Consider the following 26,604-nt stretch of genomic DNA (forward strand, 5'->3'; position numbering starts at 1 on the left):
CCTTGTGGCTCGTCAATTCACTGATGTCTGTCACCCTTGAGTTACTAGAAATACATGTAAGTGCATGTGCTAGAAATAGTTGATGAAAACATAGAAGTGAGTAACTCTTCATTGTTGAGACATTATCCTCAGATTGAAGGAATTGTGAAAGGTTTTGGTGTACCCAGACATGCCACAACTTCACCTCAGTGAGGCTTTGAGAAAACTGTCATGGTTGAATTTGTCAGTCGTATCACAAAGCGATTGGATAGATTTACACACCGGCCAGCAGCATACGACATGTAGACTATGCATTTTGGGGATCTGGGAAATATATGATACATCACTTTGTGAATTTTGTGGCGAAGTTGGCATAATAGATATGTATACGCAATGTATATGTACATAAAACAAACAGACCAAAATAAGAAATGTGTTTATACTGTAACTTTGTGATGGCCATTTTAAAATGGCTTCTCGGTCACAAACATTGCCTTAGAAGAAGAGTGTCCAATAATATCTCAGGTTTACTTTTGATGGAAACAATCTGATGTTTTATAATTTTCATGTAATTATTTAGCAGAGTGGAGGTCATTGCATTTTGACACTGTGTTCGACTGCACAGCAGGAGCTTTCCTTAGAATGAGAGGGGCAAGGGTGATCCATGGAAGAATGATGCAAAATGAGCCATTTGCCAGTTAAATTTGAATAAAATCTGGAACACTGAGTTCTTTAAATTCACATGAACGTAACTTGAATTCTTCATACTAAAAACCACTGTTGCTACATGTATACCTCGTGATTTGGGGCAAGCTGTTGCTTAGTTACAGAAGAGACACCTTGCAACAATACACTGTTCTCAATGGATAAGAACGGCACAAAGGAACCAGTCCATTCCAGAGATGGTGGTTGCTATGCAAAAGCTTGCCCCGAATCACGAGGTACAGCGACAGTGTCTTTAGTCTGGGGAATTCAAATTGTTATGTATCTGTGCAATCAGATAACACAGTGTACCAGATTTTATTCAAATTTAACTCGCAAGTAGCTTATTTGATATCCAAAATTCAGGGTTTTATTTTTGACTTCCTTGTGACACTGCTTTCTGTGAAAGTTTCCTTGGTACTTTTCAGCTGTCTTCTGCCCACACAGGTTGCCCTTTTTCCAGGTTTGAATCCCAGACTTCCTCTGCAAGAAGACAGACCTGCATGATAATGATGCATCTCTCACTTTCACAGGCTGAGCTCTTCCCCTCGTTATGACTTGCAGTTATGTACATCTTATAAATTCAATTTTCTGGGTGTGCTGGTGGCGGCCACGTGAATTCCCTCGGAGGGTCTTTGCTGTTGCCAACTCGTTGCACTCTGCCACGATCCTGCCTTATTAATTTGCACCCTGCACGGACCCCGCAGACCGCGTTTCGCAACTTGTGAATTTTTCACAGTCTCCACGCGGGAATCCACCCCTATAGAGTATCCCTTCTGGATGGTTTCTCGATTGGTTGTTTTTCCCCCGTAGTTTTATCAAGTTTATAGCAGAGCAGGCTAGTCCAATCCCCCCAACCTTCCCCACGGAGGTAGCAGTTTGATTAGGTCTGGGATTACGCTGCCCCTCCAGCTGTATTGAGTGGCTAGCTCTTCATATCAACACCATGGGTTTCCAGTGGTCCCCACTGTTGACACCTGGAAAGTAGAGTATTAATGAGGACGAATAGCGAGGTTGAGTCAGCAGCTAGGAAGCAGTGAATTTTACAGCACTGTGCAAAAAGGAAAGACCAGTTGCAGGTACACCATGTAACAAGCCAACACTAAAAGAACACAAAGCAGAGTGGCACAAAAGAGAACGGCAGCTGCGTTACTTCTGTGCTGGGGGCTATTCCTCAGATACAAATCAATGTTTGTCAAGGCCATGCATGATCAGGCAATGAAAGACCGGTCCCCAGTAACAGGGTGAGCAGTGCAAAGGAATGCTTTTGTTGGAGTTAATTAGAATAGCTTGTGACTTGAATTCAGGGTTGAGGTCTTGTGTTGGTCTTGTGACAGTCTTGTGGGGACTCGTGATGGCCTTGACCACAACACTGAGACAAATTCCTCAGTGGAAAAAAATTCCCGTCTGCAAAGCGTCCAAAACCTCATCGAGATAGCAGCAGATTATGTCTCAAAGATGATGCTGACACTGAAATGTTAACTCCTAAGGTTCTCTGTGGTATGACATTCTTTTTTCCCCTTTTCTGTTAAGAGTTTGTGATGTTCCGGACGTTTCCCTTGAGTGCTTTCCACTCGAGGAAGAAGTCTTAAAGCAAAGTGACTCGGAGAGGTTTGTCCAACTGTGTGGTTTCTACTTTTTAAGCAGAAGCTGTCTTTTATGAAAGAAGCTGCACTTTCATTGTATCATGGGAACCAAATTAATTGACTGATAACTTCCAACAAGATCCTCACCACTGAATTGTTTTAAAATTATAGGCCCTAAATCAGGCTGATTTCAGTACTAACTCCAAATTCCTGTTATCAGGTTAGAGTGTCTAAACACTACAGAAGAGGCTGGAGTTGTCCGTAAATTTGGCCTTAATCTGCCTTGAGCAGAAGCACCTCCACGTCCGTTGAAAAGAGCCATGTTGATGCGAAATGTTCATTTGGTTGGTAGTAGCAATGCGACATTAAGGCGTGCATTTCCTAGTCATCTGTGAACCAGGGAACCAAAGGAGCCTCCGTTGCTAGGAAAATTGACCCCTTTCTTGGTCCAGCTGGGAGCTCACAAGGGATTAAAGCCCACCATCAGTACGTTCATTGGCTAAAAATGAATTGCCTTTGCATGTCTGCAATTTTCCAAGGTTGGCTGCACTTAATAGGCATTTCCATTTTAACATGAAATGCCAAAACATTTCAGAATGGACTGCGCGTGCCCATTCATTTGGAATTGATAAGTTAAGAATATTTTTGTGCTGCTGGAAAGGATCCCTTGTGAATGTCTGAAAACCAAAACTAAAAACTCTTAGAAATAAAATCAATATATCTGACTTTGGGGAATGTGATTATTTGACAAAAACTAACTTCAGATGAACCCTGTGCCGCTTTTTTAAAATTTTCACTGACTTTGTTCTTCCAGACAATTCTGAAAGAAATTGCTTTAAAAAAGCCACATACATAATAGGTATAGGAAACGACCTAATACTGCCAAGCAAAAATACTGTCCAATAATAAATTAGATTTAAAAAAAGTGGATACAATAACAAGCAATTTTAGAAGCTGAAGGAATGTGTTTAATTTCAAGATTTCCAACCCTGCAGTTTGCTGCAGGGTTTATTCTACCCAGTCACACTGGTTACTGTACATCAATTACATTACTAAACATTAAATGATAACATAAATATATGTATATTGCATTAAGTCAGATTATCAGTACATGTATGTATGCCATTCTTGCAACTCAAGCTTTTGGATTTGAACGTGAGTTATATGGTGTGAAATTAATATTTTGACAAGATGACAAAGACCAAAGTCAAAAGATAACAGTCAAAGGGTCTATTTTGCTAGGATTTACAACTAAACTCAAATTGATCATAGAATGTTCTTCACTAAGGCTGGGGAGCACATTTTTTATTTTGTGATGTCCTAGTGCAAAAACTATTCAGCTTTCAAATTCCAATTTTAAATGAATTTGGCAAATGAGAATTTGTCCAGCTGCAAATTGTTAAAGTAGTGTATGATTTTGCTTTATACTTCATCCTCATAATGGTTTCGTAACTATAGCGTGGTATGAACCTGGGCTGTCACATATTATTTCTCCTGTTTGAAAACAGTCGTTTTGACATAGCAGACGCTTGCCTTTGCATCTCTATCTCTGAACAATTACCGACAATGCCTTGTGGTGATTGCTTGAAGCAGACACAGGGACTGAACCAACCCACGCCTTGATTACCAGTTAACCAGGTAATTAACTACCTGCAGAGAGCTGGGCCGGAAAGACTGCACTATCCCAGTGTATTGGGACTTCAAGGAAAAAAAATCCCTCGACGGTGAGCAAACAACACAAATCAAGCACCCTAGTCCAAGGGACTGATCCCCGATTTAAAGCTGGTTTTGTTATTTTCTTCCAATGGAACCTTTGCATTCCATGCAGACCATGCATATGACATGTGGTTTCTGTAACAGAAACAAGGAATTTCATGGCTGCAAAGGCCAAATTTGCTCTCAATATAATGATGAAATATTTAGAAATCCATGAGTACACCTTCAAGCTATCAGTTAAGTAGTGATCTGCCCTTACGGCTCTTGTTACACCGTCCAGAATTGCACATGCCGTATGAAATTTTAGGGGGCCACTTTTCTCTCAAATTCACCCTTCCTGAACATCCCCTCCCCCTAAAAAATATTGCATGACAAAAAGCATCAAGACTTCCCCCCCCAAAAAAATAACATATAGTTTTAATTACCATTGCTGATTTGTCACGACCTCAAGAACTGACTGCATCAAAATCTCATCAATCGGCGACATTACTTATTGACATGACTATTGATCGGCACTTGCAACCTCCCTCCTTTCAGCCCAAGGACATTTCCAGTTAAATTCGAATTGTATGAGCCCGTTAATAACCTGTCTCGGTGACGTCTGGTCTGTAATAATGATTTCTAATGATCACAGAGCTCTATTCCTGACCATCAGGTGTGCTGGGCACCATGCAGTCCTCAAGGTTTGACAAATTAACCAAGCTATTCTCTCTGATTGCAAAACCTCAGGAATGAGAGACAAGGATGACAAGCCCACTGGAAATCATCCTTGGAGTCAAGGAGGGTGTAGTGAATACTTCAGGAAGGTAGACGGCGGGCTATATTAAGAAACTTCAAGATTAAGAACTCCATATGTAGAGAGCGAAAGGCTTTTCTATGTAGTTGTGCGCTGTATGTTTTTATTTTCCACAGGTTTCTGACAGTAATAATCACATTATGACCGCATAAAAAACAGGGACACAGTTTTTTTTTTAAGCTGGAAAACAATAAAAGTATTGGGCTGTTCATGTTTGCTATTTGGAACTGTGTCTTGAAAACGAGCCAGACTTTAACTTGTGTACAACTCTTCTCAGAGCATGAAAACTTAAACTTGAAACAACTTTTAATAAAAATTTCTAATACCTGTATGTAGCAGCTGACAGAGTCAGTCGTGGTGTTCACTCATATAAGTAAAACACTTCTCACATCTTGCAGAGAGAACGGCATTTATACTAATGAATTTGCCACAGACATAAAAATTAAGCAGATTTCTTCCATTGTACATATTCACTGCAAATTACAAACTGGGATTTGAGAGAGAACGTATCTTTGTTCGTAAGACGATCCCTAACAAAGCATCTTCTCTTGCGTTTATACACGGCTACTTGCATCACAACATCAGCACAGCTGAAAGCTGTTGGCAAATAATCAACAATAATATCTATTCTAACTGACATCTAGTAAACAAAATATTTTATCATACATCTGCTCACTAGAAAAGAGTCCCAAACTGAAAAAATAAAACATTCATTTACCCAACTTAAATAATACAAATAAACTAAAAAGGTAGATTAGATTGCACACCCGCGTACATCATCATCCTTACAGGAACAGTAACCTTGTTCCACCTGTCAATATTATTGTCATCTTTTCTTGTGCTTTCAATGTATAGTTCAAAACTCTCTACTTTGTTTGTTTTTGTTCTTTGTTTTGCATGACTTTGTTCTTCACCATTTTTGGAGTATTTACAAATATACATACATACATACATACATAGTCCCAATATCTATACATTTACATGCCTATACTTGGTGGTGTAGATACAGGTATATTAAGTAATATAGTGCACGGAACAGAGAGCGGATTCAAAATTTTCATATGCGTTGCTAAATATGATGCGTCAGAAAAATAATTGAGGAACTTCAATATTTTGTTTTCTCTTACCTTAAATCAAAATGCCCTGAAGTAATACAGCACTAACATTACCTACAGTCAGATAAATGGCAAAACAAATTACTCTCCAGAATCAGAAGACTACGATGCAGTGGCATGTCGATGCTTCCCAGTGATCTGAATTTGAGGGAATGTTGAGGGATTATTGTACTTTACTGCCTACCCAGGCATCCATTCTAAAAATGCTTTGGGATGGCTGTTATTCGAATCCACTGATGTTACTTTGTTGGGTGATTGTTGTGTTTGCCGCACACGTGATGTGTTGCCATGTAAGTAACATGAACAATGATTAACCCCAACATCACACCCAGCACTGTGTTTAATTAGGAATGTGCTTGACTTGATCATGGTAGCACAGTGCAGTAATTGCAGAGTGACATTGTAACGTCTCCATAGTGTGGTCTGGTGGCAAGCACATTTTTACAGTCAACGTTTGGAAGACGCAAACAAGCACAGAGTGTTACAAGGATAGTTGGATTTCTAAACCAAATCAGAAGGCAAATTCTACACAGATAATTACAACAAAATGCTTTAACTACATGCACCCTAATTTCTTACATAAAGTTGGATTTTTAAGCCCTGCTGTATACCCACATGGGAAAAGGAAGTGCAGCATTGTCAAGGCTGCATGCACTTTAACATAGGCCTTCAATTTCCAGGTGCCACATCAAATCTTTGAGAAGCACGTGTGCAAAAGTTGAATTCGACTCTGTCCAATTTTGCTCCGAACACCAAACTTTGCTCAAGTGGCATTCCCATTTCACAGCATGAAGAATCAACTGGCTTTAGACACTGGTACCCTACACATTGATGGGCAGGATTCAGACATTGTCAGTGTCTTTAGACACTGGTACCCTACACATTGATGGGCAGGATTCAGACATTGTCAGTGTCTTTAGACACTGGTACCCTACACATTGATGGGCAGGATTCAGACATTGTCAGTGTCTTTAGACACTGGTACCCTACACATTCATGGGCAGGATTCAGACATTGTCAGTGTCTTTAGACACTGGTACCCTACACATTGATGGGCAGGATTCAGACATTGTCAGTGTCTTTAGACACTGGTACCCTACACATTGATGGGCAGGATTCAGACATTGTCAGTGTCTTTAGACACTGGTACCCTACACATTGATGGGCAGGATTCAGACATTGTCAGTGTCTTTAGACACTGGTACCCTACACATTGATGGGCAGGATTCAGACATTGTCAGTGTCTTTAGACACTGGTACCCTACACATTGATGGGCAGGATTCAGACATTGTCAGTGTCTTTAGACACTGGTACCCTACACATTGATGGGCAGGATTCAGACATTGTCAGTGTCTTTAGACACTGGTACCCTACACATTGATGGGCAGGATTCAGACATTGTCAGTGTCTTTAGACACTGGTACCCTACACATTGATGGGCAGGATTCAGACATTGTCAGTGTCTTTAGACACTGGTACCCTACACATTGATGGGCAGGATTCAGACAATAACATGCAAGCAAACATGCTGCAGGAGACTGGCTCCCCCCAGTCCAGTGAGATTCTTTGCAACTGACACTGCACGCAGGGACTCAGACAGAGCTAAAAAATACAACAGGGTTTATAAATGTAATTGAAATACACAGCCAGGAGCAAATATCCCTGAATTCTTCGTGCTAGCTTGGAAAACAAGGGTAATGAATAATATAACACCTCACGTAATGTTTCCGTCTCTCATGCCATACACTACATGTATTCTAATGTACTTTTTGTGCCATTCAAAATGCAGTACTATCAAACAATGGCCTATTGTCATAATGTGACCGGCTCTGGAAAAATGGGTAATACATGTAAGTCACCATATCCAGGTTATCAGTTTTGGATATGACTGGATTGAGTACATCACAAGCTACAATTTGATATATGAATGACCCCTGCAGTGAGCTGGGTTCCAGAGATACATAGACATTTGCACATCTACATTTTTAGATGGAAAATGCTGTTGGATTTCCTACCGAATGATCAATTTTTCATCTTTATTCTGCAGTATCCATGTTTGTAGTCACAAAGTCTGAAAATTTACATGTTATAGAAGCTATTAAAGGACTAGAAACACACAAAAAAATTACATTTTTCAAGAAATTTTGCCCTCTCGAAATAGAAGCGGCTACAGCATGTTTTGGCATTGCGTGACTTATTACCCTTTTTGGCAGAGCAGGTCACATATAATACAGTAACCAGAGCTCTGCAGCATCTGTATGCACCCACTGTGCATTCTGCATGTTCAGTAGTTGGTATATGAAGAAACATCAGCTCTGGAGAAGTTAGAAATGTGAGAGTGACTTTTCAACTCATTTCCAAAGGAATGTGCATGCTTTTTTTTTTCAGTTCAATTAAAAGTAACACATCTCTGAAAGTGCAGAATCCGTGGGTGAAATGTTGTCGAACAAGTGTATCAAATGCTTTATCGCCTGGTATGGCAACACTGGTCTCCAAAGAAGAATAAAACATAACAGGTCTAAGGCCTAGGGAGGCCGGTTCCAACTGTAGAACTTTATGTAGTAATTTTCTTAAAGTTACCTTTCTTTACAGTTTCACAACGTGCAGACAAAAAGTGCAATTAATGAAACAGCGTATTGCCAATGATATGGAAGGAAGTTTGAGCAAGGAGTATGACTGCTGAATTGAATTTAGACAAATATTAATATATGTATACAAGATTTCACACAAAAATTCAAGCATAAGTTCTTCACATCATAATTTTTTTTTTACATCTCTATACATGGAATTAATGCTGGATATTTATATTACAATTTAAAATTCTGCATCTAATACAATGTCATGTCGGTTTTGCTGACACAAAAAAATTAACATAATACACACTATCAAACTGAACAGAAAGTAATTAATGGTTAATACACACCTTTATCCATATCCTTTAGTAATCAAATGGCATAAATTAGAAAATAAATGATCAAGCACACACAGGTTAGCATTAAATATTTACAAGAGACACTCTTTGTGAAATTAAGAAACCACGGCGAAAAATACTCATTTTGTGGGGGACAATTCCCAACTCTTCCTCTTTGTTCTGCTACGGATATCCCTTACCCAATAATGGATCTGAAACTGCTTTTCAGCGGGGGAAACATTGTGAGGACCATCCTGAGTCTACATAATGTCGCTGCATCCTGTTCCGTGTGGACGTCTTTTGTTCTCGGGTCCAAGCAAGGAACACAGTGCTTTGTCCAAACACACCCCCGCAAGTGTGTATTTGCCTGCAACTGGGGACCCCCTATTGTTCCTCTTTCATTTGTACTTCAACTTTTTTTAGAAGACCACCCATATGTTTTGTACACAGTTGTCAATCGGGGACCCTCTGTCGATCGGGGACCTTATTGTCCTCTATTGTTCAGGGTTCCCAATTGAAACAAACTCATTCACACTCTTGGGCCTTTTTAGAAATACTGTACATGTTTTTTCCTGTGCAGTAAAAAAAAAAACGGTAAAAATTGCCTGGGTAACTGAATCAAATATCTGGGCACAGGTAAGGAGAGTCTGTTCCTCACAAAACAAAGTGCAAACATTTCTTTTGATCACTTTCAAAAGGATAAATAAAAATCAAAAATCAAAGAGGCCCGCATAGTGTATATACCACTTAAAGGGTAAATGTGATTTTAAACTTTTTCTTCCTATTCGATAGTAAAGTTGTACAATATACTGGTAGTACAGTTTACAATAAATATTAATTTTGATAAGGATATGAATTCTGATCCATGTACATATCGTGAAATACTTCTTCAGTAATGTTAAATCTATACTTGGATACCTGGACGCTTGGAATTTTGGATAATTTGAGCTAGTACACAGAGACCGCAGCTATGGCTGAAGCAATCTTCAGTACTTAATATTCTACAATGGACGAAGAATATTTGTGCACGCTATTTATGCGGCAGTAATTTAGCTACACATGAAGGACTGCTCAAAGTTATTCAGTTGTTTCTCCATACTCCTACCAAGTTGGATCTAGGGGACTATTTCCCAGCAGACAGTAAGTGAGGAGTATTGGCGAGTTGGCAAACACATGAGCCGCAAGCAATCTAGAGAATTGGTTTGGATGGGCAAATATGCTCACTAACAATGCGCCTGGATTCTTCAAAATGCCTCTTGACATTTCCACTGATCTGATGTATGTTCTCTACATGCATTGGAAAGAAAACAAAGTGGGCCACTGAGAGTTGAGGTTTTGCTTAGCAGAGAAAGCAGCACCGGTGAGCCTGCAGTAGCACCATGCAGGAGAATCTCATTCGTGAGTGGGTGAGGCTCTGATGGAAAGAACCGGTGGGCCCAACATGTCGGACAGGACCCAGAGTCTCCAGATGCGGGGTAGAAAACACGGCCCAAAACGTTTGAATCCACCGCTGCCTGTCAGCACCTTTACCGACTCACAAGATGGACACTCCTGAGCATTACCACTGCAACCTTACAAACAATGTGAACCACCGTCTTCAAACCAGGCAGAAAGGGTGTCACTGTAGTTACCAGCCGGACGAGGGGAAAAAACACAGCTCATCACAACTACCGACTCCACAACTGTTGCAGTTTTCACTACAGGCACAACTGTACTTTGGGTCAAAGTAGTATGAGACAGAAAACTCCAGAAACCAAAATGAAAGGACTTTATCTGCCAGGTTTTAAGAAGCAAGCCGCCTACCTGTACCGGCATACAGTTCTTTGTTTTGCATCTCACGTTCAGTTTTGCAGACAAGAACTCATTAGGCAAAAGGTTCATTACTCATATAGTGTAACTTGAGGCCACTTGCCTTAGTCCAAGTTAAAAGCATTTCACATAGATTTCTATTAGTGTTATTCATGCACATGCAACCAGGGAACACTACACACTAACATATATGCAAAATGCCCACTTACACTTTAATATGGAATGTTATCAAAGAAAAGTATTTTTTGCTTTCTCATTCATAAAAGTTTTTTCGTTCGTAACATACCAGTATTTAGAATTCCTATTTAATATACACAGCCTGGATTTACAATACTTATTGCACTTGAATATAGTAACACAAATGATGACCTTAAAAGTCACAAAAAGTACATATGTACTTGATATTTTGTTCTATGCTCATACACTGCACACTTAGAAAATGAGAAAAGAGCACACCTCTGTACAAAGGACTGATTACAGACACTAATGTTTTTGTTCGTTTCATACGTGCATTATAATATACATGTACTGCTCTTTCGTCTTCCCTTTTGAAATCAGTTGCTTTTATTTACTGAAAGACTAAAATACAATGGCTGTCACAAATCAGAAAAAAAGTTGAGTGTAAGATTTCATCAGCACCACGGGGCTTTCATTTTCGATACACGGGCACAGAAATCACTGTAGAGAGACAGGCTTCTGTGTGTGTGCGCACAAACAATGCAATTACACAACATGCTTTCTGAGAATTCCCATGGGCAAAAACCATGCATGACCTTTACAAATTGCAAAATGATCATCGTCAGAAGAAGAAAACAGCCGGTACATTGTATAGTTGTGTAGCACGAGTTCTGATAACAATGCTGGTTGTCATCACCCACGGTCGCATACATGTACGTGTAATCTTGCATGATGCATGTCCAAGTTGGGCCAAGTCCTGTCAGTGCCCATTTGTCAACTACTTGTTGATTTTGCCCAGTACTCAGCATATATTTCAGGCACAGGTCAACAGGCAAAGTTGACTTGTAGCTGACCGTGGTCACTGATCGAACTGGGCCATAATCGGCACAGGGTTTGGTATCTTTCCTACAGCTTTTCTATGGGTGGCTGGGTCCTGTGCTATCTGCATCAAGCGTGTGATGCAGCGCGCACTTGCATAGAGAATGTGTACTGAGGGATTACTGGATATTTTGGCTTTGCATTCAGAGTTCGTCTTCGACAATCCCAGTGAACTATAGGGGATTTCCCTGCCTATAAATACACGGTACATCTATCTTCCTCTTCCCCAAATTTGCAAGAAAACTACCTGCACAATTTATTAAAAATCTGCACACTCTCCGACCAGTGATAAGAGTATTGTTTGTCACCTGCATCTGGATGCTTTCCTTATTTCGAAATGGCTGTTCATAATGGCAGGTTTTTGTCGGCTTTCCGACAGCCTTAATTATGAATAAGTTGCCATTTGACAAGTGCCCCTGTAAGTAAATGTTCACCAACAGTGTGGCTACTTGGCCAACAGTGTGGCTACTTGGCCAACAGTGTGGCTACTTGGCTTCAATGCTCCTGAACTGAAAACCAAGGACTCTTTTTACCTTTATTCACTTCCGTGATCTACCCTGAAATTTGAACTAACCCACTTCTACTAAACATCAAATTAACCAGGCCAATTCTATCGAGTTTGTGAATCTGGGAGTCATTATCGACACATTAATGTAGTTTTATAATTTCAGGCAATTTGTCTACTTTTCCAAACAGCCAACAGGACTAGTCTAATTGATTGAACTTTATTGTAAAATACCTAAAATATTAAGAGGAAAAAAAAAATGGCAAGATGCACCCACAGGAACGTGATCCACTGTTACATTGGCTCCTCACTGGCGACATCGATGGCAAAACTGCCCAATTTCTATCTTCTGAAGCTACTCCATTTTGGCTCCTGTTTGACCCCTACCGACATCCGAGACTGGATCATGGGGTGAGCAAGCAGGGGATGACGGCCGACTCCAACAGCAGGCTGATGGTGATGAAGACGACGTAGAGGAGGAACATGGCAGCGCCCAGCGTCTTGGTCATCCGCCAGCGGGAGACGGCGATGGTCACGATGACCATCAGCAGCATGCCAAAGAGGAGGAGGATAGAGCAGAAGAGGCCCTTGCTCTCCACGGTGGCGGGGGAGCCCAGCTGGGTGATGCTGTAGATCAGCCACGGCAGAGGTAGCCTGAACGCAACCACAAGAAGTAGGACTTAGTCAGATCCAACAATTGATTATTGAAACATTTGACCTGAAATATGATTAACCACTCGCATACAGAGATTGTGCAGAGCAGCCATCTTTGGGGTAAGTGCTTTTGTTGAGAAAGGGTAGCACACAAAGTCTTGTGTATCCCTGTTTCTCTTTTCAGTTGTATGGCAAATGTTTGGTCACCCAAATCTCTAGAGAAGCATTTTTTTTACTGATAAATGACATATTATACATCATAACCATAACAATAACTTGGGATTAGTTAGTAACCAGAAGCAGAACTGTTAACTTCTATTGGGGGATGAAACTTTATTAACCACTTGCTGCCGGGTGCTTTTAAAAATGCAGTGTACACATGCGGCAGATTGTCAAGATTTTCAGTTTTCAAAATTCTTCATTTCATTAAATGGACATTTACACCCACACGAATGACTGTTTGGTGGCTACTCTAGGCTGACAGACAAATTCATTGACTCATATTTCAGCAACACCTGCCGCCATGTAAAAGAGAGCCCAGAATTGTGAGGTGTTGCGTAATTTCCTTTGTCCCCAATGAAGATGAGTGGTGTCTTTTCAAATGTGGCTGGATTAGCATGCAGCGGTGCTGTGTCACTCATCAACGGGTGGGCGCGGGCGTGCTATGCCCAAAACAGTGGTATACTGTTTAAAAAACAGTAAAATGACTTTAACACATTAAATGACTTTCTTTCATTTCACTGTAATACACTAAACGATATTCAAATTGAAAAAATAGATATTTGATATTCTATTTGATATTCTATGATCCCTATAAAATGGCCTACCAAGAAGCAGGGAAGCCATGATAAAGTGAGCGTTTTCATACTTAATCGATGATTCAGTATCGTGTCCAAGGGGGGGGGGAAAGATTAGCAGAGACAGGGAATCTGATAATAGCACAATCGGGGAGGCAAAAATTACAAATGCAACATGAAAACAGTATATCGCACAGCAAGTATTCAAAAAATACTGGTACATACACTTTACATGTATACTTCCAAAGCAAAAGTAAACCACAAAACCCTAGTCTGCATTGAGCAAATAAACTCCCTGGCTGCAAGTACATGTACATGTATGTGCCCACAATAGTTTCAACAACATTCTATGGCACACAAGGACAAAAAATGCAATCAACAATGAAACAGCGCAAAACACAACAAACAACGAAAGAAGCCCCAAGCAAACAAAAAGACAAAAGCAAAGGGGGGGGACTTTGATTCACAGACTGGCCCTGGGTACTAAGATGGAGTGCGGATTCGGACAAAACCTCAGGTTTTTTTTATTCTCTCTCCATGTTTCATCAGCTTCAGCGCAAAATGTTTGGTTTGTCATGGGGAGCTGGATGAACACTCCATGCACAAAAGTATCTGCCTCTGCTTGATGCCAACATTTCATCAAATGAAAGTTCTCCGCTAAATGATACGAAGGGTAGCAGAGACTAATCCTAAAAAAAATTCCACGCCCACTAATGGCAAGTAATCATCATTAGATATGAGGTGCTTTTGATGTGCAGGGATGTGCCGCCACCTGACTGATGTTTGCCACTATTCAATTTTCGTCTTGGCTGGCTCAGCAAGTTCCTTTGTTGAGACATAAATCGGCTTTTTGAGTTGTGCGATCATTATTGTTCCATTACGGGGAAAACACATCACAGGACATTGCCTTGAGAGCGGTGTGCTTGCATTTGACAGATATCTTGCATCTGAGATCTGAATGGGAATACCCATTAGGAATTTAATGGCTCCCCGGAGTGACCACAAAAAATTTACCTGAGCAGGGGCTTATCGCTGCTGTGCATATTTGGGCAAAATGGCATCGGAAGAGAGTGAAAAATGATGAGGCCTTGGAAGCATGTTATGCAAAGGCCATGTGGGATGTACAGACAGAAGTCAGGGTGGGTTTTTTGAGTGGGGCCTCTTGCCGTCCACAAGCCCACGCTGCACTGCATGGGAAATTAATTGCATTCATTAGTTTTTAATGACCAGATCTCTCCATCTCATCAGTCCGTTACTTTATTTACTGGTGCCCGATGGGACATCTGTCATAGCTTATTAAGTATGAATGATGTTCTGAAATCCACAAGACTGGGACCGGGGGGGGGGGGAAGGACTCGGCTGGCGAGTCTGACTCGTCTTGAATTTCTCGGCAAAGATGAGACTTGGCAGGAGTACACAAGGCAAGCGCGGCCGGCTGGGCAGGCCCGCCCTCCGGTTAGATGTTCCCAGTGATAATTTGATCTATCGGGTTGCCGGTGCCTGGAAAGAGATTTCTTTGGGTGGAGTTTGTTGCAAGTGGCCACGCAGCGGGCAGCAATTATTGACAGAAAAGGATTGATGCTCGGGGCGGACCACGCTGTGATGCACACTGTTGCACACTAGTTGATGTACGACGGGCAGGGGCCAAACATGCCAGACAAGGAGAAAGCCACATGTGTACAGCACAGAGCAAAGATGATGGGCAGGGACTGGAGGATATTAAGAAACCAAGGAGTTGGCATGTCTTTAGTTTTACCGCCCCAAGACAGAAAAGATGAAGATGAAGATGAAAACAGATTGGGGCCAGAGGGAACACGCCTATCCCTTATCCAAATCAAATCCTTGGTACTGCCCAATGGCCGTGCAATAATAAGCAGATGCACATCCAATATACAACGCAGGCCGAATGCACTGCGTCTAAGAATGTGAGTCTTATCTGCCTCTGCAGCAAAAGCAAAGGGCTATTTAGAACAACGCAGCGCTTGTTACTTTGTAAAATGTTCAGCAAGTGATATGGCGCCCACACTACACAATACTCAAAAGCCTGCCACCGGTGTACAAACTGTCAGACACGCTAGGCAGGGTTTCTTTTACTGCCACAAATAAAAGAATTTTCCAAGCCCCCAAAAGAAAGAGTTTCAAAAGAAAACTTACCCAGAACAAACTTACACTAAGAACTTACATTAGTAAGCTTCAGTTTCAAATTAAATGACTCTTAAGTCCTTAACTTGAAGAAAACTTCCATTTTCAGTAGGCCAATTTCTGCACAGAACATCAAAACTCTTGCATACGAATGCAATGCAAAGACTAAAGCTGTTCTCAATAACGAAGGCTCTCTAAAGATGTTCCAATGGGTGATGTAGCCGAAAATGGCCCTAGACTCCACTGGGCACTTACCCAACGGTGATGTCAAATATATTGCTCCCCACAGAGCTGGAGACAGCCATGTCACCCAGGCCCTTCCTGGCTACAATGACGCTGGTGATGAGGTCCGGTATACTGGTGCCTGCAGCAAGGAACGTGATTCCCATCACCTGAAAAGAACAAGTCAAATCACCTTGGTTGGTTTCGGAGGAACTAGAATAATGCTGATTACGGGCAAAACAGCTTTAACGTCATTCAGAGGGCCCTGCACAAGCTAAATTTGCAGCCAACCAGAAAATTCTGCTTGCCAGACAAGGATGAATGTGCCGGGGCTTGTTGTTAAAATGAGCTCACAAGTTAAATTCCACCTGACAAAAACATGTTTAATATACCTGATAACTCTCCATGCATGCACTGTACATTGCATGTGCCCCTACCTCACAAGTAGCATAACATGTTTTGTACATGTAAAACATTTTCAAGTCAGATGTGATAAACGAACTTAATGCATATTACAGAGTACACGTACCCATATATGTACATGTACAGTGTATGTGCAATGTAGAAAGCAGAGCTACATGTACAGTGAATAACCTTTGCTTTCGCTTGCACTACACCTGTGAGTAAAATTATCTTGGCAAGTGCACAGCACATGAATAGCTGGGCATAGCATGTACACTGTGTGAACATGTATGTACATGTCCTTCATGCAGCTTGGATCATCACAGATGCCGTTTTGATAATTCATGCATTTTTTTTTTCAGGCAAAACAACTTCTGACAGGAAATTCAGTTGTCAGAACACAAGGTGCTCTGCACATTTTGGAGGCTGCATCGAGGCTATTAGATTGGGAGTAATGGAACAGCTGCTTGCACAGCCTCTGAAAACGTTGAGGGCCTGTTGTGGCGTGCTGACCTAGGGTTTAATTTACGGGGACATCACTGGGCTGAGCGGGGAGAACTGCAACATAAGTAGTTACCGAATCTTTGATTCCGATCGTCCTGCCAAAGACTGTCGCCCACCACAGCATGAGGTAGGAGAACCCAGCGATGAACAAAATACTGCCGACGAAAGTCACCGGAAAATATTTCCTCTTCTCCTGCAAAAGGGAGACAAAAAAACCCAGACGTAGGTCAATAAATGAGTGATAATGTACATGTATGTACATGACCCACTTTCCAGGTTTGTCCTAAAACTGACCCAACCCTGCATGCTTGTATTTCTGAACCTGATATGAAAGCGTGGTCTGGCTGATACGAAAACTCATTTCGGTCGTTACTGGAGATGGCTCGTGTGGGGGAAAAAAATCTGACAGAGACGGAAACGGTGAAAACGGGACCTCCCATGTGATGCAGATTGGATCTGCTGCTGGACATGGCCGAGCCTCCTCAGGGCCTCTGTCCAGGGTTTCAGAAAGCAGAGATGCAAGGAAAGTAATCCCCGTGAGGAGATACTGACCTTTGCAACTGTCAGGGGTATCAAATGGGTACCAAGATCCTATTTCTGCTTGTAATGAAAATGATGGGGTCGCCTTCTCATAAGATGAGGCACAAGTCACATCAACATTGGTGCATGTACCAGTACATGAACCGACATGGACATGTACATCAGTTGAAGTTCACAATTAATGGAAACAATTTCCCTACAAAATGCTTTTAAGTCTAAGTAATTTTAGATCCCAAAGTAAGACATTCAATTTACGTACTCTTTTGTTGCATGTAAACATTCAGACACTTTTCATGGAGCAAAAATGGAAGACAAGGGAAGTAAACCTTGCACAGTATACCTGTTTGCAGAACCGTCTTCATGCAAAAGTACTTGAACCAAACCTTCAGTGAAGTACATCCAACATGCACGTATTTCACTATTCAGTCCCTCGCCTTAATTAAAGTATGTGGAAGTTGTGCAGTAAAGGCTTTCTGTCCATGCTTAAACCTGCACGTACACTGTGAGCTCGATAGAGTGACTTAATTTTTGAGGACTCTGAACTGTTGGGAATGAAAATCGTGAAGACACAACGGGAAATCGAAGGAGGGCTTCAGACTTACAGCACACCCCAAGTTGTGTTCAATAATAACCAACAAGCTATTCGTACAAATGTTTTGCAATTTAATTGAAAGAAATACACGTCACTATCCAGTCGAGAGATTTGTTGCCTGCCCCGAGAAGAACTCCCACTTCAATTAACTAACAATGCACTCTAAATTCAAATCAAACAGTTGTTGAGTGTCCTCCCGTCTGCACGTTCCCACAGATCCTTGATCTTCTTGAGGAGGATCTGCCACAACACGCTCCAAGGGAAAACTAATAACACAATCAGCGCATGCTAGAATGAAGAGCTGATGCCAAGATAACGTCGTCACATGAGTGATTAGCAGGGAAAAGGCCATAAATCAAATGACGGCCGGCACACAAGCAGCTGGGAGTAGGTGTGAAATTTGCCAAATGGCGTTCTTAGATGCGTGAGGAAGCCCTCGAACATGAGGCATCAGGCGGACGGGTTACATACGTAACTGGCTTCTACAGAGACTGCGGCGCTAGCTATTTGGCAGCAGCTTATTTCTGAAAAATGGGGGAGGGATAAGGAAAAATTCAAGGATGATTTAGAGTCCCGCAGGAATGAAAGCAGAACAGAGATGATTTGATTACTTCAGCAATGGACAGAATGAGAAAACAGGCATTCTGAGGCCACTTGGGGAGGGGGGGAGCCAACAGCTCCGATGTTGGCAGTCAGAAAATATGTGTCAGGGACAGAGGGTTAAAAGTGAGTTTGACCAGTGCAGGAAGGAGGAAAAAAGGGGAGAGGCTTAAGAGATCAGGAAGTGAGGACAAAATTAGGCAGAAACAGTAGAAGGAGAAGGGAGGCTAAGAAATCAAAGGAGGTTGCAGGAATAATTAGAATGGGCAAAGCAAAAGCAAAGGGGTTGAGAGAAAGCCTTTGATGTTAGGAAGCGTGGAAAAGCATGGTGGCTAAATGGAAAGAAGAGGACAGGAAATTGTGCGAGAAACTGGTACAGCAGTTACAAATGGATGTGTCACGGTAGTGAGTGGGGGCAGAGGTTGGAGAAATGCAGATGCTAGAATTAATTTGAATGTTTCCAGATCTTCCTAAGTCCAGCAGGAGGTTTGAAGGAAATTGACGAATGTTCTAAATTGTGGAGCCCCGTCATTATTACCGGCAGTACTAACATCGTTGAAAGTGCAAGAAAAAGACAGATGGGAGATGTCACGAATAGCTACAAGAGACAATATCAACGAGGGAAAAGTGAAACAAATATGTGTGTTCTGAAAGTGCCTAAACTTAGGATGCGCGAAAAAAGTGCTACATTATAAGGTTGAAAAAAGGATAGTACAAGGCAAGGCAGATGGATCGTGACAATGCAGCTACTGTACTTCAACGTAAAGGTTTCAAATCTCATTAGCCGACAAGCACTGTACAGATTCTGACAGATGTCCCAAAACATCGTTGTGATGCAAAAAGGAACGGGTCATCCACACGTCTCGTGGCATATGCACGATAATTGAGTTTCACACCTTCCCGGGCCTTGTTTTCCATGCTTGATATGGATGTATCAACCGGGCAGACTTGTGACATAATGGAACTGATGGGTGAGCTGGTGGTAGAACGGTGGGCAATATTCCCATTATGGCGCAGTTTGGAAGGTAATATCTTCTTGTCAGTGTGGTCAGCAGCAGGACATCATTCGGTTCATTTATTCATACAAGCCAATGCGTCCGTGACTGGACGCCAAATCTGTGAAAGGCTCTGATACAGGTCTGCAACATGATGGTTACCTGGCATTGTGCTTGGATGAGTACTTTGTACAGTATTAAGGAATGAAATACCAGACATACACGAGATATATCTACAACCCAAGGTGTTCTGTCCATACATGTATATGTAACTGTCAGAGGATGGGCAAAGTTCAGGCAGGATTTGCTACAGAAACAAGAAAACTTACATGTACCATGCACAGAAACTCAGCAAAGGAAATGCTGACCAACGCATACAGTGTAGCTATCCTCTCCTTGCCCACATTTTGATTTCTTTTCCCGTAACTTTCAATACTGCAATTTTCATCACTACCAAGGGTCTGCAATTATGAAGTAGGCAACATGCCTAAAGCCTACAAATATTTTGGAGCCTACCCAAAAAAACCCATATGAGAGCCAACAAAATTACCAGAATGCTGTAAAACAAACAGCTCTTAACGTTTCTCTTTGACTTTTTGATTGGGGGATAGATAACTTCAAACTGGTTTAACGTGCATTAACATTAACATGAAAGGTGAGGCTCCATCGTTTTTCTAGTGTTATGAAATTGGTCCTGGTGAATAGGGAGGATTTGCGGCCTGCAGAACACAACAGCTTAGGGCCCAGAGAATGTTTAACCCAACCCTGTCTGAGCGAGTATCATCGCCGCTTTAGCACACGCAAGACACATGAGCAGGTACGTGTTCTACTGCATATTACATGAATGAACCAACCTCTCTCCTGACATCTGGCAGTAACAGCCACATTGGAAAGACCAAAGGGGCAAGAAGGACGTAGGTGACCCGCTTCCGTAGCGTAGGGGGCCAGCTGATGTCCAGCGGTTCCTCAATGTCCTCCTCAGGGATCTCCTGTACACAACATACACAAACAACAATGGAAATTAGTTGGATATAACTACATGTACATGTACTAGTAATGTATAATACTAAATCTGAGGTTAATAACAAATCCTCATCTTTTTTTCAAATCGTAAAAATCACACGAAAGACAGGTGCAATTTAATGAATGAATGTGTTCACACAAAATGTTAATTAGCGGTACTTACACAAATGCATGTTTGTGAATGCGTACTGTGCTTATTGTCCCCGGATTTGAGTTTCTAAGCAGGCATGCGGTGTCCATTCTTACACAACTTTGCAGTTTGTTTTTCATCAAATCAGGTACTCATACTGATGTGGCACAATGAACTTTTGTACGCTGGACCAGGGCCCAATTTCATGGCGCTGCTTACTGCAAAATTCCACGCTTACGATCTCCATTCTGCACTAACCGAGCAAGCAGAAAAATTCTGCGCTAACTCTTTTAAGCACAGAATCTTTAGTCACGGGATATACGCAAGCGCACAAGCCAAAATTCCTCGCTAACCCGTGGAATACATTCAGCGTGCAATGTACATGTAAGTGCAGAATTTTCTGTTACGGTAAGCGCTGAAATTCACTTGCAGTAAGCTGTGAAATTGGGCCCAGAAAAGAAAGAGAAGTGTTTGTTTCAGGTCAAAAAATTGCACTGTGGGAGAAATCACAAACACTTCATGTAACACGCACATGCATGTACAAATGTACGCGTGTTCATGTAGGATTTTTTCTTTCTTTCCAAGCTGTATAATGTACATGTAGGTACATATACATGTACGTACACTATGAACTGCCACAATCAATTAAGGCTGGTTCTCTCTGCTAACGGTACAAATCAACAACAACCGAAAAAAAACAGCTAAACGTCTTTGTGCAATTTTGGCCAAATCTTAATCAAGTTTTACTCTAGCTCAATTGGTTACGCAATGGATGCTGTAAAGTGTCAGTATAACTTACGGGGGCAAGAAACGGCCCTCGTGAACTTTGGCTAATTACGGTATATGAGGTACATGTACATGTACATGTACTAGTACATACATGTACACGTACCTGTACATTACAGGCAGTGCCCTTGAATAAACACAGTGACCGGAAACAAAAGGAATGAGATTCGATCACCTCCATTTTCTGGAATCCAATAAAGCGCAGGTAATTTAAACGAAGCCACTTCACGCAACCGGAAATTAGTACATATATATTAAGTCCCAGCTTGATCCTAAGCGTAATGGGCATGCTTTGAGATGATTAAGTTTTCCCAGTATTTTGTGGGGAACACTGTGGATGAGAGCATTATACTACACAGTAACTATTGGATATACACATATGTACATACCGGTATATGTACAACATGTGCATGTACATGTGTATGTACATATATGTGTACACACATGTACATGTATCCTGGTACCGGTACATGTTCCTGCATGCTGGGTGACACTGCCTGGTGCACACAGACTTCCCCGGCAAAAATTGTTTTAAACTTGATGAAATGGAAGATGAAAAATCACATAAATAGAAAAAGTGCATTATTGGGGTGGGCTCAAGTGACTCTCAAACTATTAAAAGCATGCATTTTTTGAAAATTCATCTGAAACGTACTATAAACGTACACATGTACGAGCACAGTACATGCATGTACAACATTGAACGTGTACTAAAAATGTAATACATGAACACTGTACTAAGATAAAATGATTTTACACACACATGTACATGAATTAGTTTCAATTAATTCAGAAAATTGTGTAAATCCTGGCTTGACGACATAGAAGATTCTAATAACTACACAAACAAGGATTTGTGTAGATGAAAACTCTCAAATACTTACACGTACATGTCAACTATTTAAGTTTTACAACCTGGCAGCATTGTATGGCATGTTTGTGACAGGCACCTCAAGCCAAGCCTACAGCGTACAGCCAACTTGTTCCCCCCTCCCCCATCAGCTGTCTCCACTTCTTCCCGTCTGGCATGACTGCTCTGAGGTCTATCTTTCAGCCGAGTCCTCCAGGGATCTTGCTGCCACACAGCAACAGAGTGTGTTACGGTATCCCCTCCCTCTTCTTGTGCCCCCTTGTGCCTTGCTGACGTGTGGGGCTCCCTGTGTCTCCGAGCACTTTGTGGAGTTCATCCCAAGCTTTAATTCCCCTCTTATCAATCATGGAGCACTTTTCTTCAGTTGACTGTGCCAAGAGTGATTTGAAGCTTACCGACCCAAAAAGGGCATCTCATGAAACACACAGAGAAAAAAACATGCATTTTCTTTTTCGCTCTTCATCATGATCTCCATTTATCCAATATCATTCGAATAAATTACATGCAGTTTCCATTGAAGGCTACATGTACATGTATATCATGTGGACTCTGTACATGTACATGTACAGATATACATGTATTTTACTCTGTCCACCCTCTGACTGGAAATTTCCCCATGATCACCATGCAGCAAACAAGGCTGGAGGGAAAGTTTCAACTTGGTGCACATGCAGTGTTTATGTACATGTACGATACTGGTACATGCACATGTATGTGTACTGCTCAGCTCATACTGCTCAGGACACACATGTACAGTACTGTACATGTACATGTATGTGTACATGTACGTACATGTACACATACACGTACATGTACATGTATGTGTACTGCTCAGCTCATAGTGCTCAGGACATACATTTGTACATGTACATGTGTATCCTACATGTACAGTGCAGTGTACTAGTACCACATTTACATGTACATGTACGGTTTGTCAAACGTGCATGAACCTGTGTGCCAACACTATACCAGTATACATGTACACATACATGTACCGGCACCTTGTGTGGGCCCAGGAACAAAAGAGGTCCACAGTGTGAACCTTCTGTGGACTAAGCCAGGTCCACACAAGTACCGGTAACTGCCTCTCTGGAAAACAGCTCTGGGGGCATTTTCAGGTTTAATATAGGGCTGTATTTCTGAAGTATGACAGAAGAGGAACAGTCAAGACCATCGACAAAAAATAGCTCTAGAGAGAGAGAGAGAGCTCACAGAGAGCTCACAGTAGACTGGACTACATGTACATGTAGCTGTCCTCATCGCGTTTACATGCATGCAGTCTTTTCCTACAGAGAGACGCCTACATGTATGTCAAAATATGCATGCCATCTCGTGTTCCTGCACTGGGCAAGAGTACATGGTACATGCATGTACGGATGAAAAATCCCGAAGAAAGAACTCAGTAGAAAAATGTATGTGGAACCAGACTTGGGGAACCAGACTTGCCACTGGGATATATACATGTAGGCTTTGAGAATGTGCTTTGTCTTGTTTCCTCTTCCTTCCCTTTCCCTCTCTCCCTGATATTTTTCTAATCAAAATCAGCCGGTATAATGAAGGCCCCACTCTAAAAGCACTCAGGATTTATCATTGGATGCAATTTTAAAATGCCTCAGCCCAATGCCTATTGGTGTGTGTCTCTCTTTATATATGTACCGGTACATGTACCTTAGCTGAGTCCAAATGTCAAAAAGCACTTCCCCAGCAATGTTTATGAACGCGTCTGGGAGATTGGCGAGGCACGGGCAGAGGTACATGTCCATGTACAAGTACGTACCAGTAGTCTGTGTAGTCATGTCAATGTCGTCAATTAAGAGACAACTGCTACACAAGTACCTACATGTACATCCACATGTGACAGTGTGCACTAGTAAGCGCACAGACAACCCCTCCTCACAACTTCTATGTGTTCAAGACACACTCAGCTTTCACTCTTTGGTATGTCTATATATAATTCTTAATTACAGAGAACCGAGGCATACATGTACATGTATGTCACAACTGACGACTTTGTGCCATGTCAACACTACATCCTTAAGATTTCAGGGAGAGATAATCACAAGTTTTGAAGTGTTTTGATGGAATTCATGACTGCCCCACCCCACGCAGCCACATACCATATATTTGTGAAGTCCTGTCCAAATACTGTTCATTACAAACAACAAAAAAGGAAGTGCTACAAGTACATGTATCAAATCACTGTTTTAGGTGTTGAAGTTTGAAGGATTAGGGAAACTTCTGCACAACACAGAAGCCACCCCGAGGCCACGCACCACTAAGAAAAATAAAAATCCCATTTCTGGTCATATGCAATGTTCTCCCTAATGCCACGGCTGTATGCAGGCACAGACTTCATCATCCACCAGTACCGGTAGTATCAGTCTTGCCAGAGACCACCGGCTCTCCCTCTTTATGAATTTATGACAGTGCCACGATCAAATTCATCTATCTCGATTACTTGATGCCAGAGAGGAAGCCGGCCAATACCCACAGCCGGAGCAATGAAAATGGAGAGCTGTATATCAGCGTACAATGTATACTGTATATCCTGGGTCCTAAGCTACTGCAAGGGCAGAGATAATGCAAAGGGGGGGGGAGATGTACACTGTACACGTACAGGAGGTACAGGCTGGCATGGAACCGGTACCAACTTTCAACTGATGATGCATTTCTTGCCGTGAGGGAAAAGAAATTGTAATGCCCAGACCCTTGGTTCAAATTGGACCAGTTTTAACGATGCCTCACTGCTGTAGTTCCAGGTACAGCACATACATGTACACTGGAACATAAAAATATTTCTTTTTTTACGAGGGGAGAGGTTTTTTTTTTTTTCCAATAAACCACAGCGTAATGACAAAATGCTGCGGACCTACAAAAGGGCATGACCATGAATGTCAGGGTTTACCGGTACAAGTACAAGCACAGGATGATGTACTGTATACATGTGTAAACATGTAAAGATTTACTCAAACCAGCGACATGTACACGAACAAGAAAAACAAGGAGATACCGGTTGGTGGAATGTTCCTTCAAAATAAATACAAACCCATGATCACTATGAACCGAAGCTTCACAAGCGACTGTAAATCTGTATATTGGGCTTAGAATTTTTGCTAAAAAACAGAGAGAGATGTACATGTACATTGTACATAGTGTGTATTTCTGTTAAATATAGTATGCCAGTACCAGAGATATCTAAAGGTACCGGGTACCTGTTACGAGTGCCTGATACTGGTGCATATACAGTGTACGTTAGCTGGTAACTGAAACACCACTCCTATCATTTCAACAAAAAGCATGTCTTAAATTTCCAGATATGCATGTACATGTACATTCAACATTTCATAAAGAGTGTACAATGTTCGGCTGGTCAAAGAGATATTAATGAAGAAGCCAAACCTTAAGAACCAACACAGAGTGTACCGTACGCCTGTGCATGACGTACGGTACATGCCCCATGAGGTTTTCCACCCTCTCATTTGAATATCAAGGTATTGCCACAAGATGACAGCATCGTTTTTAATCTCTCTACCGGTACATGTAAATTCCAGTTAGTCAAACATCCTTGCCCTTACCTCAGCATTCTAAGATACACGTATCTGCCCTGGCAGATCTGCCTGCCCTGGGCCCAATTTCATGGCGCTGCTTAGCAAACAATTTCAGAAGCTCAGCGTATTTCATGGACACTGTAAGCACCATAAGCATAGCCAAATTACCGGTAGGCATGCTGAGCTTGGAGGTACATGTACTGGTAGGCATAAATTGTTTAAACTTAGTGCCATACAAGTAACAACAGAAATCTCTGTGTGCACGCAACCGTTAACATAACCATATACCAAGCCAAATGTGCACCAAGAGTTCACACCCAAGGCTCCTCATTGCCCTATAGAAGCACATCATCTCTCTGTTTGCATGCGGAGCAGATAGCCAAATATCCAATGCGTCCAAAACTGGTATAGTGATTTGGGAGAAAAAGCTACACTACAACAATTTCACGTTCTTAATCATTATAATAATTTATTCATTTATAAAGTGCGAATTTCATATGCTGTAGATATGTTTAAATGCACTGTACAATGACGACATTAAGCGTGAAACAATGAATACCGGTGCATACATGTATTTAAACGTGGTCAAGCCGTTGAGCGACTGTCATCATAATCTTTCTAT

The 26,604-nt window shown here is 41.6% G+C and overlaps 1 protein-coding gene across 6 annotated transcripts in view; it reads right to left on the reverse strand.

The window, feature by feature from the left end:
* Positions 1 to 4,853: 4,853 nt before the first annotated feature.
* Positions 4,854 to 26,604, reverse strand: part of slc24a2 (solute carrier family 24 member 2) — a 63,845-nt gene continuing 42,094 nt past the window's right edge. For 5 of the 6 annotated variants that reach the window (XM_022250217.2, XM_022250226.2, XM_087136502.1 and 2 more), the window contains 4 exons: positions 20,479 to 20,613; positions 16,971 to 17,090; positions 16,025 to 16,161; positions 4,854 to 12,830 (listed from right to left, as the gene is read on the reverse strand). In XM_022250217.2, coding sequence (XP_022105909.2) covers positions 12,581 to 12,830; positions 16,025 to 16,161; positions 16,971 to 17,090; positions 20,479 to 20,613 — 642 coding nt within the window. In that variant the 3' untranslated portion in view covers positions 4,854 to 12,580. Of the gene's footprint in view, positions 12,831 to 12,859; positions 15,337 to 16,024; positions 16,162 to 16,970; positions 17,091 to 20,478; positions 20,614 to 26,604 lie in introns of those variants that run through there. The other variant, XM_087136504.1, reaches the window with a different exon arrangement.

Source organism: Acanthaster planci, linkage group LG05, assembly GCF_054643075.1.
Source record: "Acanthaster planci isolate LZ-2023a linkage group LG05, COTS_SCS, whole genome shotgun sequence".
Taxonomy (NCBI): Eukaryota; Metazoa; Echinodermata; class Asteroidea; order Valvatida; family Acanthasteridae; genus Acanthaster; species Acanthaster planci.